General features: G+C 47.8%; 1 protein-coding gene across 2 annotated transcripts in view; it reads right to left on the bottom strand.

Moving 5' to 3' along the window:
* The window catches only part of LOC144178810 (glutathione S-transferase 1-like), a 57,451-nt gene that overhangs the window by 18,201 nt on the left and 21,764 nt on the right, over positions 1-17,486 (bottom strand). The window contains exons 3-5 of one of the 2 annotated variants that reach the window (XM_077706933.1): positions 15,691-15,783; positions 15,312-15,430; positions 422-526 (exon numbers count right to left, since the gene is read on the bottom strand). In XM_077706933.1, the coding sequence (XP_077563059.1) occupies positions 422-526; positions 15,312-15,430; positions 15,691-15,783 (317 nt within the window). Of the gene's footprint in view, positions 1-421; positions 527-15,302; positions 15,431-15,690; positions 15,784-17,486 lie in introns of both variants that reach the window. The other variant, XM_077706932.1, reaches the window with a different exon arrangement.

Here is a 17,486-nt window from a genome sequence, read left to right on the forward strand (position 1 = left end):
GCAATGCGCGATTTTCTCAACCACTTGTTTTAACAACGGTGCTGTTGTAGATCGAGACTTTTTGTCCATCTGCTGTAGGTCGTGCGTCACGCAGGCATAGGAGCAGCTGCCAAGAACCACCCGATCGAGGGCGCAGTGCTCTCGCAGAGGCAGGTTCCTCTACCTCGCGCTAGAGAAGAAAGCGAGGGGAGAAAGCCTCCCGCGCTGAACATTTAGCTGCTGACCGTAGAATTTGCGCGGCGACGACGCTACCTTTCTCGGGCGAGCGCCCGTTTAAGTCCGAGCCGCCACGACATAACCACAGCTACTCTGTTTCAGAAGCTTTCGTACTGAGTGAAACTGGGTATAATTTTTGAAGTCTGGCTTCCCCAATTCAATGAAGTATACGTACTATATGTTCGCTAAATCCACTAACTCGTACCTGTTTTCCGACAAAATATTCGGGGCCATTCTCTTTGAGCAGCTTCTCGAAGTACCGGAGGTACCTGGGCACTTTCTCCCTCAGGTCTCTGGTTTCCGAAAGCCTCTGCAAAAGATAAAGAAGAACGTTAGTGCGCTCGGAATTACAGAGAGAACTACTTCCGACACATGCGTTCGGGAAAAGGCATCTAACAATCCAGTGGCTGTTGCCATTATAGCAAAGTAGCAGTTAGCTGCTACTTTGCTATAAGCTGCTGTAAGCAGATTACTATAAGTAGCTGCTATGAGTTACTATAAGTAGTTGCTATAAAGCAGCTTACTTTATTATAAGTAAGCTGCTACTGCTCGAGTTCCCTCCAGTACCATAAGATCTTACTAAATGTGAGATTACATGGCTTTAACTTATCAGCACCAGCACTATATAGAGCGGCAAGTGAGCGAGCATTCAGTGTGTAATGGCGATGCAGCTTGTAGGCTACGCCGTTTTATCGTCCATGAGGTGTGGTTCTCTAATCGGTAACTCGATACGCTTTTTTTTTCTTTCTGGTGCTGCACTATGTTTCCCACGTGCGACAAATCATTGGCCAGATAAGGGTTTCGATAATCTTCTTCCGGTGAGTTGAGCAGGGCTTCCTGTGGTAGCGTCTCATAGAAGAGAGAGAGAGAGAGAGAGAGAGAGAGAGAGAGAGAGAGAGAGAGAGAGAGAGAGAGAGAGAGAGAGAGAGAGAGAGAGAGAGAGAGAGAGAGAGAGAGAGAGAGAGAGAGAGAGAGAGAGAGAGAGAGAGAGAGAGAGAGAGAGAGAGAGAGAGAGAGAGAGAGACTTTAATGAATACCAGCGAGGTTAGCTGAGCCGTTGCGCTGGCTTGCTACACTAGATGATACAAGAGAAAGAAAGTAGGAAAGAAAGAAAGAAAGAAAGAAAGAAAGGAAGAAAGGAAAAACAAAAGCAAAAGGAGGTATACCGTACGCCGTACGGGAACAGAAAGGCGTCCAACGATAACAATGCGGCCAGTGATGCCATTCGGTAGGACCCGAGGCTTGAAAGTATTACTGAGAGAGACAGCCACTACTTGTGACTCAAAGATGAGCAACACGAGCGACAAAGAAATCTCGGCCTGACAGAATTGCGTAGCCCAGTCCCAATTCTTCAACATGTATGTTTCGCGGGCCCCCCCAAAGCGAGAAGCGGGGGGGGGGGGGGGGGGGGGGCACAACGAGAGAGAAACGGGGGTCGTGTAATATACCATGTGACATTACGTGTGACATACCCAATTTTCTCGCACACAAAATTTCTTCTCTCGGTATGTTGCCTACATTTGTTGTACAATGGTTTCTTCGCACAACCTTAACGTTATGCACAAAAGCCAACTCAAGACTATGTGTTGTGCAAGGAAGCCAGATGGTTGCATTCATTGTTGTCGTGACAACTTATAACACCGTAACTGCTTAAGCTTTTAGTTCCACTGTGGGGCGTTACCAGAAAACTATCATAATCGGCGAAGTGGAGAGGGTGGAAATGCTTGCGTAACAATGAAGTGTAAGCGAAGGTAGTGAGTAGACAAGAAGCCCACGAGCAAGTGTTGGGAGTGCGAGCCTCAAGAAAAAAAAATTGGTTAGGGAGGTACCGGAAATCTAACCGGGACCTCACACCGTGAAACTGGCAACTTAACAATCGCGTCACTCCAAAGGCCTGAGGGGAAGAGGGTTAGCGGCGGCGGGGAACAGCCAATTTGAAAGAAAAGAAAGGTTGTGTTAGCACGCGGTGCGCTACACGTATACAAGGAAAAAAGGCCAGGTAGGAATTTCCCCAGATATTAGAGCCAAATGGATTAATTTTGAAGCAAAAGAACTAATGAACCTAACAACAAATTTATGCGCCCGTAGCGTGAAAAAAACCCTTCCATATCGCCTTCCCAGGGCGTCTAATTACGAGACGGGAAGGCAAATGCACGAATGGCTGGGGAGGTTGTAAATAAATAAAAAAAACCAAAAAAGCGATAACCAAACACCCCCCTCACACACACACACAAATTAAGCACAACAGAAAACAATAATAGACCACCGGCGCATGAAACAAACAAAAACAGGGTCATCTCCACTAACTTGAAACATGGCGAGGCACGAAGCATGCAGTCTATAAGTGTATTCTTCGCGCCTTGGCGTTTTTGCCAACGGAGATGAAAGAGTTGGGGGTAAAGGTACACAGCTTTGCTGTAAAAATCCCGTGTCTTTGAAGCACGAAGCGTTCTAGCGCGAGGCGTTGGAAAACTATGTAGTGTTTCGGTGGGTTCTTTTAGTGCGCGTTTTTGCCCACGGAGATTAAACGTTCTAGTACGAGGCGTAGGAAAACGAGTACCCCAGTGTTCTCGCTTAGTACGCGTTACGTTCTAGCGCGAGGTGTTGGAAAAACAAGTGCCCCGCGTTTTAGTACCGTGACTACATGAAACGACGGCGACGACAGGGAATGCCGACAGCCCAAGCCCCTAAAGGACTTCTCCCCTAACCCGCCGCGGTGGCTCAGTGGCTAAGGCGTTGCGCTGCTGAGCACGAGGTCGCGGGTTCGATTCCCGGCCGCGGCGGCCGCTTTTCTGATGGAGGCGAAAAGCAAAAACGCCCGTGTGTACGAGATTTCGGCGCACGATAAAGATCCCCAGGTGGTCAAAATTAAACCGGAGCCCTCCACTACGGCGCGCCTCATCGCCTGCGTTGCGTCGGCGCGTTAAACCCCGCAATCAAATCAAATCAACTTCTCCCCTAAAACAAAAAGGGCCATCTCCACTAACATGAAACCTGGGGAGGGGCGAAGCACGCAGTGTATAAGTGTACGATGCGGTTTCGATGATGTGGTTTCGTAGTCATCATCGTCATCATTATAATAATCATTATCATCAGCCCGTCTAGGCCCACTGCAGGGTAAATGCCTCCCTGATAATCTCCAATTATACCAGCTCTGTGCCAGCTGCGACCATTTTATCCCCGCAAACTTCTTGATCTCATCTGCCCACCTACCTTTCTGTCGTTCCCTGCCACGCTTGCCTTCTCTAGGGATCCACTATGTTACCCTTAATGACCAACGGTTACCTTGCCTTCGCATTACATGTCCTGCCCACGCCCATTTATTCTTCTTAATTTCTATATGTCGTTAACACGCGTTTGTTCCCTGACCTACACCGCTCTCTTCTTGTCCCTTAACATTACACCTATCATCTTCTGTTCTATTTCTCTCTCGTCCTCAATTTAAGTTGAACCCTTTTAGTGATCCTCCAAATTCCTCCCCGTAGGCAAGTACCGGTAAGATGCAGCTGTTTTACACTTTCCTCTTCAGGGATAATGGTAGGTTGCCATTCATTATCTGAGAATGCCTGCCGAATGCACCCCTTTGATATCTTTTTAATTATCTCAGCCACTTGGTTGGTATCCGGTGTCACTACTTGTCCTGAGTAGATATATATTATGATCTCATGTTACGTTATGTTATTATTCGAAGTTATGATGAAGTGTATAATGCGGATTCGATGCTGAGCACTCGGCGTCTTCGACCTTGGCGCCTTAGTGTTTTTGCCCACGGAGATGAAACCGTTGGAGGGTAGAGGTGTACTGCTTTGCTGCAAAAGTCTCGTGTCTTTGAAGCACGAAGCGTTCGAGCGCGAGGCGTTGGAAATCGAGTGTCCCGGTGTTTTAGTACTGTGACTACATGCGACGCCGACAGCCCGAGTCCCTAAAGTGCTTCGTCCCTAAAACGCTTCCCGTGGTCGGAATCTAACCTGGGTCCTTCGTGTTATGAAACCGGCTTCTATGCGAATGCGTTCGTGGCCTGATCTCTCGCTCGCTGTTCTCCTCGCCGGTTCACCTGTGCTCACGCATGAAGTGGGGAGCACAGACGCCGTGCTCGCACTACAGACCCCGAGTTCGCGAAGCCGGTTGCCGCGAGTTTTAGCGCGCGCAAACGCGGTCCACTTTGGGAGAGATGTGAAAGCCTGCGGACAATACGATCCCGGCCTGCCAGTCATGGAGAACTTTCAGCGGCAAGTTCGGAAATCCATGTGAGATGCAACAGTCGCGTCTCCGACGAAGGCAGAGGGGCCACCAGCTCTGCTATTCCTCCATCCTTGCACCACTCGTGCAAGCTGCGCCATTTTTTTATTTGAAGGACGATAGTCTTTCGTGGGCTACTTAAACCCAAAATTTTGATCTGTCTGTCTGTCTGTCTGTCTGTCTGTCTGTCTGTCTGTCTGTCTGTCTGTCTGTCTGTCTGTCTGTCTGTCCGTCCGTCCTTCGAATCAGCCACGCGGCCAAAACATAAATAATTCTGAAACGAGAAGTTTATATGGGGAAAGCTTTTCCGAAGCACGAATTCCGGAAACACACTTCATACTTGTCAACATTTTGCAGCAAAACGAAAACAACACGCATATTGGAGTCAAAACATCAATACACAAGTGGTACTTGCAATGTTCTTGAGGCAGAGATAATTAGAAGGATCAGAATGGGATGGAGTGCATACGGCAGACATTCTCAGATAATGAATGGCAGCTTACCATTGTCGCTGAAGAAGAAAGTGTATGACAGCTGCATCTTACCGGTACTGACCTACGGGGCAGAAACTTGGAGGCTCACTAATAGCGCTTTCCATTGGGCGAACAGGAGCACTTCTAACTGCACTCAAAGTGCTCTCGCTAGGTCTGGCGTCTTCCAGTGGTCGGGCAGGAGCAGGGGCGTTGTGTTTCATTGGTCGAGCAGGAGCACTTTTTTGGCGCCAAGAACAGCCGAGAGCAGTTCTCGGTACTCCGTCACCAGCGGCGGAGTAACAGGGAACGCCGAGGAAGTCACATGACCTCTTTTACGTCACTTCTGGTTTTATCCCCGGAGTGGCGGAGGAAAAATGGCGGAATCCAGCAGCCACGATAGTCGTTGAGTGCGTACGGCAGCAGCTAAGCGCCGCCGTCTGGACGAGGAATTGCTGCTGCTACTTTAACACTCGTCACCTACTTTATCATTCGTCGCCGTGAGGAAGGCAGACACAAAACCACCGGCAGGTATCCGGCAAAACTGGCGCGGAATAACTGCGTGCGGATAACACGAGCGCGCGAAATGCTTCGGGAAGCAAGCGCGGGAAAAGTTTGGTCACATGACCCTTGACATCACGCCCTCCCTCTCTTTTCTCTGCTCCCGGAGCAGCGCGAATGTTTCATTAGCGGAACGAAAGCACACGTCCCCGTTACTCCCGCGTGCTGCTCTGGCTGCTCGCTGCACTTGCTCCTGTTCGCCCAATGGAATTCGCCATAAGACGGTTCAAACTAAATTGAGGACGACTCAGAGAGCAATGGAACGTAAGATGATAGGTGTAACAAGAGGGAATGGACGTGGGCAGGGCATGTAATGCGAAGGCAGGATAACCGTTGGTCATTAAGGGTAACAGAGTGGATCCCTAGAGAAGGCAAGCGTAGCAGGGGGCGGCAGAAAGTTAGATGGGCGGATGAGATCAAGAAGTTTGCAGGGACAAATTGGTCACAGTTGGCACACACAGAACCGGGGTAATTGAAGACTAATGGGAGAGGCCTTTGCCCTGCAGTGGGCGTAGATAGGCTGGTGATGATGATGATGATGATGATGATGATGACTTGCAATGTTCTTATAATTGAGAATAGGTGTCTGGTTGATTTTTGCGACAGCAAATGAAGAAACGCGCGTTGAAAACAGTATTTTCACCCAAAAATGCAATAGGGGCACGTGGCGGCGTTCTAAGTTACAGTGACGAAATGTTCCAATAGATGGCGCGCGATCAGTGGAATGCGAGAAATTTGAATTGACTTGAGCAGACCTCCACCGTGTTTATTGTGGGAGGAGCGAGACGGAAGGCGAAGAGCGTGAGAGGTGGGCGTGGGAGAGAAGAGAAGCAGTCACGTGGCAGGTGGAGGAAAAAAACTGTCGTGTTTCGACATTTGCAGCGAAGTGAGCAGATACGCGGTCTTCTTTTCATCGCCGCTGACGTTGAACACAAAGAATTCCTCTCGGCACTTTAAGTCTGCTTACATTCTTTGGAGGCGAAATCATTAAGCTTTCTCTGGCGATACTTATCAAATACTACTATTCTCCTACATCGTGTTTACGTCTCCTTCTTCGTTTCTTCGTCCTTCGGAGCAAATTACATACACATAGCGTCACTAAGTAAGCTTAAGAGTACCGCCAGTTCATGCACCCAGCAGCGTGCGGGGGCCATTTTGTTTCTGGCTTGCAGTGTTGCCATCTGTCCCAACGAGACCGCCGCCGGTTGTGACGTGCAGAGTCCGCGCAGCAGAGAGAGGAGAGGCGCCCAGAAACAAAATGGCTGCGTCCATATGTGAAGAAATGTCACGTGGTGCCGACCGACTAATCAAAATCCCGGCGGCACATAAAAATGAGATAAAAGAGTGCCGATACTCTAAAAGCCTGTATTTAATGACGCTACATCCACAGACAGACTGGTGACACTTAACGCCACAGCTTCCCAGAATGCGATTTAACCGCGGTTTGGGTGAACCTGTTCTACTCACGTGCCGTCACGTTCACCGGTCACGTGATGTGAAGTCAGCGCTGCACGCACTTAGCCAACTCTGGTTCCGAAGCTGGCTATGCGCTGATGTAGCGCGGTGGCAACGCGCTGTGCTCCTACTGTAAAGACCTGGGTTCGCATCCAATACGAACTCCAATGAACCCAATTTTCTTTTCAGTGTAATCGATCTTTTATCGGAATTAAATCACACGCGCACTTTGTAACAAAGTGTTATTTACTCTTTACAGCGGCGGAAATGTTTTGTGCCGGACAACAACACCGCTTTTCCGCAAAATGGGGCACTTAAGGCTTTCGCCTTAAGACGATCAGGCGGAAAAGACGATCAGTTGTAACCGTCGCATATCGTTAATGCTTCAAGCCAGCGTTATGCAAAGGCGTTTCGTGCAGTGAATATGCCAAAGGCGCACAAGACTCGAACTTCCGTGAGGGATCAATAATAAAACGCCGACGGCCATCGTTAAGGCTAGAGAACACGCCGCCGTCATTGAGAACAGACTTCACACGTGCTGCAAATAGCTTCCACTCACACGTCGCGCCGTCTGCACCTCGACTGCTTTCGAATTTGAAGCTCCCGTGTGCATTAAAGTCTCTACCAGCTTGATCCACTTAGATTTTTTTTTTCAACTTAATTTAGTACAACTTACCCGAATTTTATAGTTGTCCCGTCAAATCGTTCGGATCTGATAAGTCGAATTCGGCGCATTTTTCTTCGGCGAGTAAAGCACCAGGTTTTAGTCTCGTGATCATTTGTTTATAGAGGAAACACTTGAGATTTGAGCGTGCAATTAATATGCGCACACAAAGGTTTGAAGGCAAAAGCTATTGCATGAGGCTTTCGTGATTTAGTGCGGTAAATCGATCTGAGAACTGCCACAGCGAATAACACCGGCATAAATGTCTGCCACAATGTGTTCGTGACAAACTATGAGAGAAAAACAAATCAAGTATTTATGCCGTCCTAAATATTACCGAAAAAGGTCAGAGATATTAAACCTTCGGCCACGTGATAATAGAAGCCCATGGAGGGAGGCAAAAATGGCGCCAGAACAACGTGTGATACGTGCACGTCTGCTTTCATGAGCTGCCTTTGTAAGGTACATGGAAGGAATTTCCACCGCGCATAAGGCCCACGCTTCTAGTGGGATGCAATAATGTAATAATAATAATTGAAATAATGCCAAAACGTACAGCCGTTCTCGGTAACCATACTCCTCCCGTAGATGCCGTCTGTTGACAGCAGACGGCCATTCTGTAGCGTTTACAATTTCACCATAGGCTAACAATTTATGACAAGTAATGAAACTTAAAAGTAATGATAGAGTCATTTTAGCGGCGATTCTTCATGTAATTGTTTCGGGGAAAGCTTAGATACAAAAATCCCGGGCTATCTCCACTAACGTGAAACCTCGGGAGGAGCGAAGCATGCAGTGTATAAGTGTATTCAAAGATTGTGAGTCTCTCTCTTGTCACACGACGCGCGCTGATTGGGCGCCGGAGTAGCGCTGGTGGGAGGAGCAATAGCGCGCTTGCTGAGGTGGTGGCGCCCTCTGTTGCGTCGACAGCATTTAAGTAATTACATGAGAGATAGACTGGCATGCAGGACGAAGTTGGTAAAGGTGGCTTCCCAAAAGCGCGCCATTATTTTTCAATTTTGGGTTTTCCGGTTCATATTTTCATGTTTGCATTTCATTGTTCCATGACTGTACATCAAAACCTTATCGGACAGATGTCCTAGAATTTAACGACCATAAAAGTGCCGCAGCAAAACATGCTTTTGTGCTCGCATAGAATACCAGCAGCCGGTGATAGGGTGGCTACCGCTGCTATTGCGTGAGTCAGAAGGTAAAAAGGAACGCCTCTTTACCGCCTCGCCTGATACTTTATTCATCTAATCACATGGCGCCTGCTAGAATTCGTGTTCCAAAAACCAGAACAACATCCCGGCGAACGTTTGCAACCACCTTACTTACATCGATTTGTTATTATAAGAAGAGGGAGGGAAATATCGGAATCACTGATGTAGACGAGATTACGCTGTGTGGCGATAGGTAAAAGGGATCAGGCGATAAAAATGAAGGCAGGAGAAAAGAAACCTCTGTTTTATTCACAAGTAGCCGTAAACGCATGCGGCGTCCACGCGTGCTACATTTACAACGTTTTGTTTATACTTCACGCGGACCCGGAGCCGTTTGATAGGGCCTTAGATGTAAGCCCATTACCTCGGAGCTCTTTTGGAACCACGCATTGCGAGCGCTCTTTTTCGCGCGCCTAGTGGATGCAGTGCCTCCTGGTGGATAACACCGTGTCATTAGACTTTGCTCTCCTTTTTTTTTTAGCCTTGAGGACCGTCGGCCGAAAACTTGTTCGGGATTCGCACAAGCCTTAGTGACCGGGCCTAAGTACCAAATAAATGAGGGTTGTTCTTGACCCGAGTAGATTCGCGTGCAATGCTATCAATTAACGTCTTATCCCCTACCTAGCCGATGTAACAGATGTTTCTTTCCTACGCGGACATGCTTAAAGAGGTTACTAACACAAAATACAAGTTTGGTTTGTAAAAAACAACGCGTTGCCCAATGGCAATGATACCAATTTCTTCGCGAACTTAAAATAAAAGCTATTTAGACCCTAAGGAAAACTAATGAAACAGTGGCGACACCTTATTCGCTTTGCGGCGAATTCTCTATGACGTCATCACAGGATCGCGTTTGTGTGATTGGCGGCCGCCGATGTAATCCACACCTTTAAAAACATGACTTGGCGATTCTACTCACGCCTCAAGTTCTGTTTGATCTTATCACTTGAACGCTGATGAGCAATTAACACACGGAGAACTGTTTTTTTTTTGTGTGTGTGTGTGTGTGTTGGCCCACATTGCGTCACTCCTGCCCGTAACAGTAGCGGGAAATTTGAAAGCTTTTTGTTATTATTTTTTAAGTTTTTTTTGTTAGAAAGTTTTTCGTGGCTGCAATGAAGCTGAGTGAATTACCAAAGCCCAGCTCTTTCAAACTGAACGAAGCTGTATTTGGTCTTAATGGCTTCTTTAAGATGTAATTATTTCTAAAGGCGTTTCACAATTATTTTCTTTCTCGCTGTTTCGGCCCACCCAGTAAGGTGAGGAGAACGTGCAGCGAGACGAAGTAGAGCAGTCAAGACGAGCTTGTTGCTAAAAAACGCATGCTAAACACTGACGCCCGAATAAAAAAAAATCAGAAAAAAGCGACGCGATCTAAGCCCTTATTACGTGCCGTTTCTTCTCTTCCATGTGGGCAATTTTCATTTCATTGCAATTTTGGATAGCTGCCATCCTCGAACAGTAACCGCTTTTAAAGCCACATTGGTGCCTGTTGTACGACGCTTGTGCAAACTTAGCCCTGCTCGTAAACAGTGCTTACTGCAGGACGCGGTCTCGCTTGCCTGCGTAGTAGTGAGCCGGCGTGCACATTAAAGGGACACTGAAGTTAATTTGTCAAGCTCCCGTTTTTGCTTGCACTGTGTAGACTGGCTCAAATTAACACACTATTCATCGTTTATCCGGTTGACAAATCGGTAATTATTTTACAAAGCGCGAAAGAAGAAAAACTACTATGCGCGGTTTGCGGCGGCCGCACCAACTAAAGGCTGTGACGTCAGGAGGGGGGGGGGGGGGGGCACCGTGATTGGACGATGCCCAAGGTTAGCAATCAAAAGTTTCGGTTTCGGTTTCGGTTCTGTAAAACAACATGCTTGACATCTGATGGCGTTGTTGGATGGGCATTCTCGATTTCTCAATTATCGCCGTACCGCGCTTCTGCCATGTTGTCGGCTGTCAAATGTCTAAGATAAACCTCCCAGGGCGGCTTGGAATCGTAGTGGATGAACGCCCTCCGCGTCACCGCAGACTCTCAAATGCCATGCGCTTTTCCCGCATATTTGGAGCTTGCCTCACTCATGTCTGTTCGTAAAAGACTAGTTCGCACCAGGCCAAGGGTGTGCTGATTCAGGCCTGGGCCCACTGCCCGCAAGCAGTCGGTGCTTGTGGCAACAGCCCGCCAACGAGAACTCGCTAGCGCGTCATTGTCAGTATGCGCGCGTTCTGCGATCTCGCTCGTGGAGCAGTGAACGTTACGGCCCAAAAATGGTGAACTCAGTTCAGAAAACATCAGCCGCATACGAAAAAATCAACTTACAAAAAAAAACATGTACGGGATTCGAACTTGCGACTTTCGAAACAAATTCCAGCGCCTCAGACCGCTAGGCCACGAGCCGGCGCTGGCCAGTTTGGACATATAAGGTTCATAATGTATGACCAGTCTACACTTTTATTTATTTTAAGCATTTTAAGTATTTTATGTGACTATTCGTTGTATATCACTCCTGCAGTAAGTGTCCCCCAAACTTCCACAATATCTCACGTCTAGCAATTGCATTTCTTTGACGGAAAAGCGTTCGCAGATGTGCGGTCGTGCTGCTGACCGCTGTGCTTGTTTACCCAGCGCAAAAAGTGCTTCCTGCTCCCTAGTTTTGCACTGTACGGTAAAAGTTTCAGGTGATTTTATTTTCTTAGTACCTATATTGACTTCGCTGACTCTTCTCCCGCCTTCAATTGGCCTTAGATTTTCCTACTAGCGTAAAGTCAGCGAAGCGTCGCATGTGCACTTGTGCAGCGCTTGTGTGGAGCGACCCGGACTCTGAGTTTGACACAGTGTACAAACTAACAAAGTAAGGAAAGGCACATTCTTTCATTCACAAAGGTGTTGTGGCTTAGTTTCAATTGAGCGAGCGAATAGCGACGACCCGCCGGCGGCCGGCGGACGAAACGCTGGGCCGACTGACTCGATCGGTAGGTCGGCTGGTCGGCGAACCGTGCAGTAGCGCAGCCATTTTCCAGCTCATCTCCTGCTGACGACACACGAAAACGCCACAGAAAATGGGCGAGCGTAAAGAGAAGAGGACAGCATTTTCGAATTGATTTTTCTACTAAATAAATTCGCGTAAACGCGGCCAGAGTGGTCGAAACAATGCCTACGGACTCCGAACTACAATTTGCGCTAGTAATCCCGCAATGTTTACAAATCACTTCAGTGTCCCTTTAAAAGACACGTACGACTGTTAACTCCTCAAACGTGACTGCGAGCTGAAACCGAAGTGCGCTTCCGATAGTTTGAATTACGGTCTTCCGCTCAGCTTCAAAGCTGAGTATGTAGGGAGTTAAAGAAAAAAACTGTGGTTGATTCCTCTGTCATAGGAATCGGTAAAACACGAACGTGAAATGTACAGCTAAATCTGCAGCTGAGCATGATTTGCGGGTCGGCGGCTGTCGTGTGGGTGTGCTTGGCGAGCGACGTCTCGCTCGCGGGTCGCTTCGGCAAAGGAGTACTGGCGTCAATTCCGTTACGGATATGACGTCAGTGAAATCTTGCTGTATCCCGGCATAGAACACTTTCGTGTTAAAATATAAAACCCGAAAACGAACAACCCTAAGTATAACGTACTGATGATGATGATTGATATTGGTCTCCCCTTTGAAGCGGGGTGATGACATGTCATCTTACCAAAAAGGACTAATATAACCATGTTTTACACTCTTGGTTTAATACTAGCGCTGCTTAGGGCAGGCACTAAAGCTTATTAGGCCCGAAATACTTTTTTTGCCTGTTACAGGTGGTAACTGTCCTAGGCAATATTCCCCTCTCTGCTTTTCGTCCACCAGCATTCTAATCTTCTTTTTGTCCCCTCGACAGCCTCGAAGTTAACTTCTTCTGTGATACCCTTAAATTCTAGGGCTTCTGGAAGCCCAATATTCCCTTCATGTAGATGCGTGGTCTGCGGAAAAGAAACAGAAACTATGCGGCACATAGTGTTAGAATGTGAGGGCCTCACATTTTAACACTATGTGCCGCATAGTTTCTGTTTCTTTTCCGCAGACCACGCATACCCATCATTTTGTGAATACGTCCCCACAAAACTCTTAGTTCGCAGGCAACCTGCTCTAGCCTCAAAAAGCAAAGCACTGCCCTGGGAATTATCGTAGAAATTTTCCTTTCTGATGTTCAATTTCTCAGCACTGTACATCTCTAACGACGTTTTAGCTTCCATTTTTTCCTTCCATTTATTCGTTTCAATCTGCCTTGCCTCTTTTTTGGTTACCTTGGCTGTTTTGGATTCCCCACTGTTCTTTCCGTATTTCATCGTTAGCCTTCTAGTCTTTCTTAACCACTGCGTGTCTACGCTTTTCAAGTATAGGTACCTAAAAACCTTAGCTGCCCACCTTCGTTGATGCATTGCCCTCAACCTCATCTCAAAGCATATTTTACTCTGAGCTTCTCTAACTTCAAACGACGCCCAGCCCATATCTCCCTGAACTGCTTGGTTAGTTGTTTTTCCATGCGCGCCTAAGGCCAAACGTCCTACCGTTCTCTGGTTTACTTCAAGGCCTGATAGAACGTCTGATTTTAAGCAGAGTACAGCATTCGCAAACGTGAGACCCGGAACAATTACTCCTTTCCACATTCCTCTTACTACTTCATATTTGTTATACCCCCACAGACCTGTATGCTTCATTATCGCTGCGTTTCGCTTTCCCTTAACCTTAAGTTGCTCCTCGTGAGTTCTTAAGTAGTTATCCCCTTCGTTTATCCACACTCCCAAATATTTATATTCCTTCACTCTAGGTGAAGTAATATTACTCTTTAGTAGTAAAGCTTGCTTCTACGCAGGAAGACCCTGTGTGCAGGGGTGCACCCTTTACAGGCCGCTTGCTTCGTTGTACTGGCGTCATTTCCGTGACGGATGTGACGTAAGTGAAATCTTCGTGAATCCCGGAACAAAACACTTTCGTGTTAAAAGACTTCTTTTCTGGTTTCGTTCAGCGCTTACAAACCTCGCGCTCAAATTGTAACCCCTGAATAAATCGACGACACAGGGTTTCGTAATGAACGCACACCAAACAGCCCAGCCTTGTTGATGTGCAAATGCGTTCTTGTTCTGTTCTCACACGCGATGTCTGCGCACTCGTATTCTTAAACAGCGCGCAATCTAGGCCACGTTCGCATCATCTTACGCCATTGTGAACCATTGGTACGCTAATTCCGCCCACTCGGTGTCTGCCGGCGTTTGTAACGACGTAGGGGGCGCAATTAGTGCGCGTGCGCAGAGGCTCTTTCACGAGCGTGAAAGAGCTCTTAGAGGCGGGAGCGTATAACCTTGGCCGAAGCTTTCGAAACCACCGCGCTAGTTACAATACGATGGAGAACGTAGTAGAACTTTTTCTTGGGCAAGTTTCGTTCGACCCGCCGCGGTGGCTCAGTGGCTAAGGCGTTGCGCTGCTGAGCACGAGGTCGCGGGTTCGATTCCCGGCCGCGGCGGCCGCTTTTCTGATGGAGGCGAAAAGCAAAAACGCCCGTGTGTACGAGATTTCGGCGCACGATAAAGATCCCCAGGTGGTCAAAATTAATCCGGAGCCCTCCACTACGGCGCGCCTCATCGCCTGCGTTGCGTCGGCGCGTTAAACCCCACAATCAATCAATCAAGTTTCGTTCGTTGTTATTGTTTCGGTGGAGCTAGTAGCTCAACGGAGGACAGGACAAAACAAAAAAGCCGAGAGTTGGGCTTATCTCTCATCCGTTGTTCGTCCTGTACGCCGTTCCTATACTGCATACACCCAAATCAATCACATGTCGGACAGAAAAGGCTGCGGAGTTAGGCGGAATTTTTTAATCGGACGTTCAGCGAATTTTTTGTTTTTGTTTTTTACTTACTTTTTTAAATATGTAACTGAATCGCTCAAACATTTCCTGATTTTTTTTTTTTTTTTTGCTGATTTCTCGGGTGCAAGCGCCGAGGCATTCAAAGCTTGTCCAAAAGCTGTGTTTTGAGTGTCAGCCCCTTTCGATAGTAAGGTGGGGGTTTACTGTACATTATTCTATTTTCTTCGTCTACATTATGCAGCATGGAATATTCGGTGTCTTCCTCGCAAATTTCGACCAACACAATCGACAACACATCGCGTAGCAGACAGAGGCGACTGCATTATAAATGCCTGCTCGCGACCAGAGGACACGAACAACGCGGAAACTACCACTTAGATGCTCGACAGCAGTTTTTGTGTGTGTTAAATAGCTACTTCTTTTTTCCGCTGTAAACGTTATACATGTACGAGGGCCCCGCTCTCCCCTCTCGCCTGCCTCGCCAGTATTGTTCAGCGAGGTCCTGTTCGTCGCGTTCGGTATGTGCCCCATCGATCAAGCGTTGTAAGGACGTCGGGCGGCAAGCGGCGCCGTAATTCCCCGACTCGATCATCAACCACCGCCGCTGGCGGGCCGGGCGACAGAAAAAGGGCCGTGCGTGCCTCGCTCACGTCTTCGTCGGGAGCGAGGCTCTGCGGCTTGGCGCGCCGAACGCTGGCGAAGAGCGACGCGATGCCGGTGACGATGGTGGCGCACTTGGTCGCTTCCCTGGCGTCCCTGCCCTCCAGCCCTGCGGAGGAACAAGAGAAGGATGCGATGCGCCACGGAATCCGGAAACGTCTTCGGCATCGTCTAGGAGTCATTTCAACCAGTTATTATGAATCAAACAGAAAGCAGCAAGAGTACCGAAAAAAATATTTAAATGAGGGGGGTCGATTAACGAGATGAGACAAAGGCTGGAACGTGCGCGCGCGCACGTACACGCACGCACGGTATCTATTTTTGAGGCACCCAAGAAACGCACATGCAGCGCGCGCGTGAACCACTCACCGTACTGGCGCGCAATGTAGACGCAGATGGCGTAGTCCGAGCCCAGCATCTCTCCGTCCGCGTACAGCACGGGCAGCGAGCCGAACGGGGCGGCTGCACCCGGCAGTGGTGTCACGCCGCGCACGGCAGGGAGCATGGAAATGAGGGAAAAAATCATGAACCATTCCACTCTGTGAAGATAGGTGACCAGCGATGCTTTTTTACATCCGACAAAGAGGTGAGACTGAATTGAGGAGAAATGTATGCGCAAACTTTGTTTCTCTTGAACTTTGACAGAGGTCATCCTGAGAAAGGCACATACGTGTGCGCACACACTTTTATTTTTACTCTACTGCTTTTTAGAAAAAAGTGCCGATTGATGATAATCATTCACTCGAAATATATATCCAAGTGATGAGACGTATAAGCTTGGGGTCTAAGTCACGTTTTAAACGACGTGCGACTTTGGTAGCGTCCGTGTGATGCAGTATAGCAACACACACCGGGACGACCGTTTTCCAACACTTTGGACTATAAGAGCACCTCGCGCTTCATAGTACCAGGAGTATTTGTTCACAGACATTAAAAATGCTCGGAGCCCTAGCCGCGTAAGCTTAGACTTTAAAAAAAAACTGACTCTGCTCCTTGCGAAGAAACAAGCGCCAAAAGTTCCGTATCTCAACGCCAGGCGTATGCTAAATAAAATGAAGCATGTACATGTACTAACGTATTTCAACAAATTTTCGCGAAGATAAATACATTTTTTTTCACGATGACGCTTTGTGACAGCTATCACAAGTATGCAAGTGCTTCTTAAAATCTCGTAAGACGGCCCAAAGCGCCCTCACCTGGAGGCCAGCTCAGATAGGTTCGAGGTATTCGCTTCAATTCATAAGCCCTTGTTCACAGGTTTCTTTTGATGACACCTACGCCTGTACGCCCTCATATCCAATACGAGTAACCAACAGCACTGTTTTACATATCACTGTCTGATTTCCAGCAATCGAGTGTAAGTATGAGGCCATCCAGCGACGCAACACCAAGACGTCACACCTGCCTTTCGACGCTGCCCGTACCTCCATAATTCGAGCCGCCTTTGCACGCAATACTTCTAATTCCCCATTAAACCTGTCTTCAGAGCCTGCTTACTTCTGAAAATGAATGTCTCCGTGAAAGGTAAATCAATAAATTTACATCCGTTCATAAAGACGACTTCAACCTCAAACAAGCCTGGGTTGATGCCCACCCCGGGAAGATGACTTAATCCTCCATCAACTCGGGGAGATCGTTTGATCTCAACATCAATGAGTGCGGAACCGAACATGGGTTGTGTAAACGTCTCCGTCTCTCCCCTCTCCCGTTCCCCCTCTCTAAAGTAAATTTGTAAATCTATTCATTCATTTTTACGGTACAAAAATGCTGGGACTATATTCGGCGTAAATAACTCCGGACGCAACTTGTAATGCTACTGGAAAGTGAAGAACGATCTACAGTTTAATTGTGCGAACGGTGTTTAAGTGGGCTAGTATTGAAGCGGGCATGAAATATAAAACGAAAACCAAAAATATATTAAACAGATAAAAATATGGCCAAAATTACGGCAACTTGGCAACATTTTCGAACAACACCGACATTTTGAGGAAAGCCCTTGCGAACCTAGAGACAAGCCCTCCGCACGCTGGCACGCCGGTCCGCCAGCACCGTAGCAACCTGGCACGCGGCTTAGCAGGTATACGCTGTTAAGTGGGCACGTCATGAAAGTGCGCATGTTCGTAGAAACGGTAACTCCGAGTGTTCACGGCTGTGGCAAAAAAGAA

Source organism: Haemaphysalis longicornis, unplaced genomic scaffold, assembly GCF_048455015.1.
Source record: "Haemaphysalis longicornis isolate Haplotype H1 unplaced genomic scaffold, Haemaphysalis longicornis Haplotype H1 scaffold_4, whole genome shotgun sequence".
NCBI classification, from domain to species: domain Eukaryota; kingdom Metazoa; phylum Arthropoda; class Arachnida; order Ixodida; family Ixodidae; genus Haemaphysalis; species Haemaphysalis longicornis.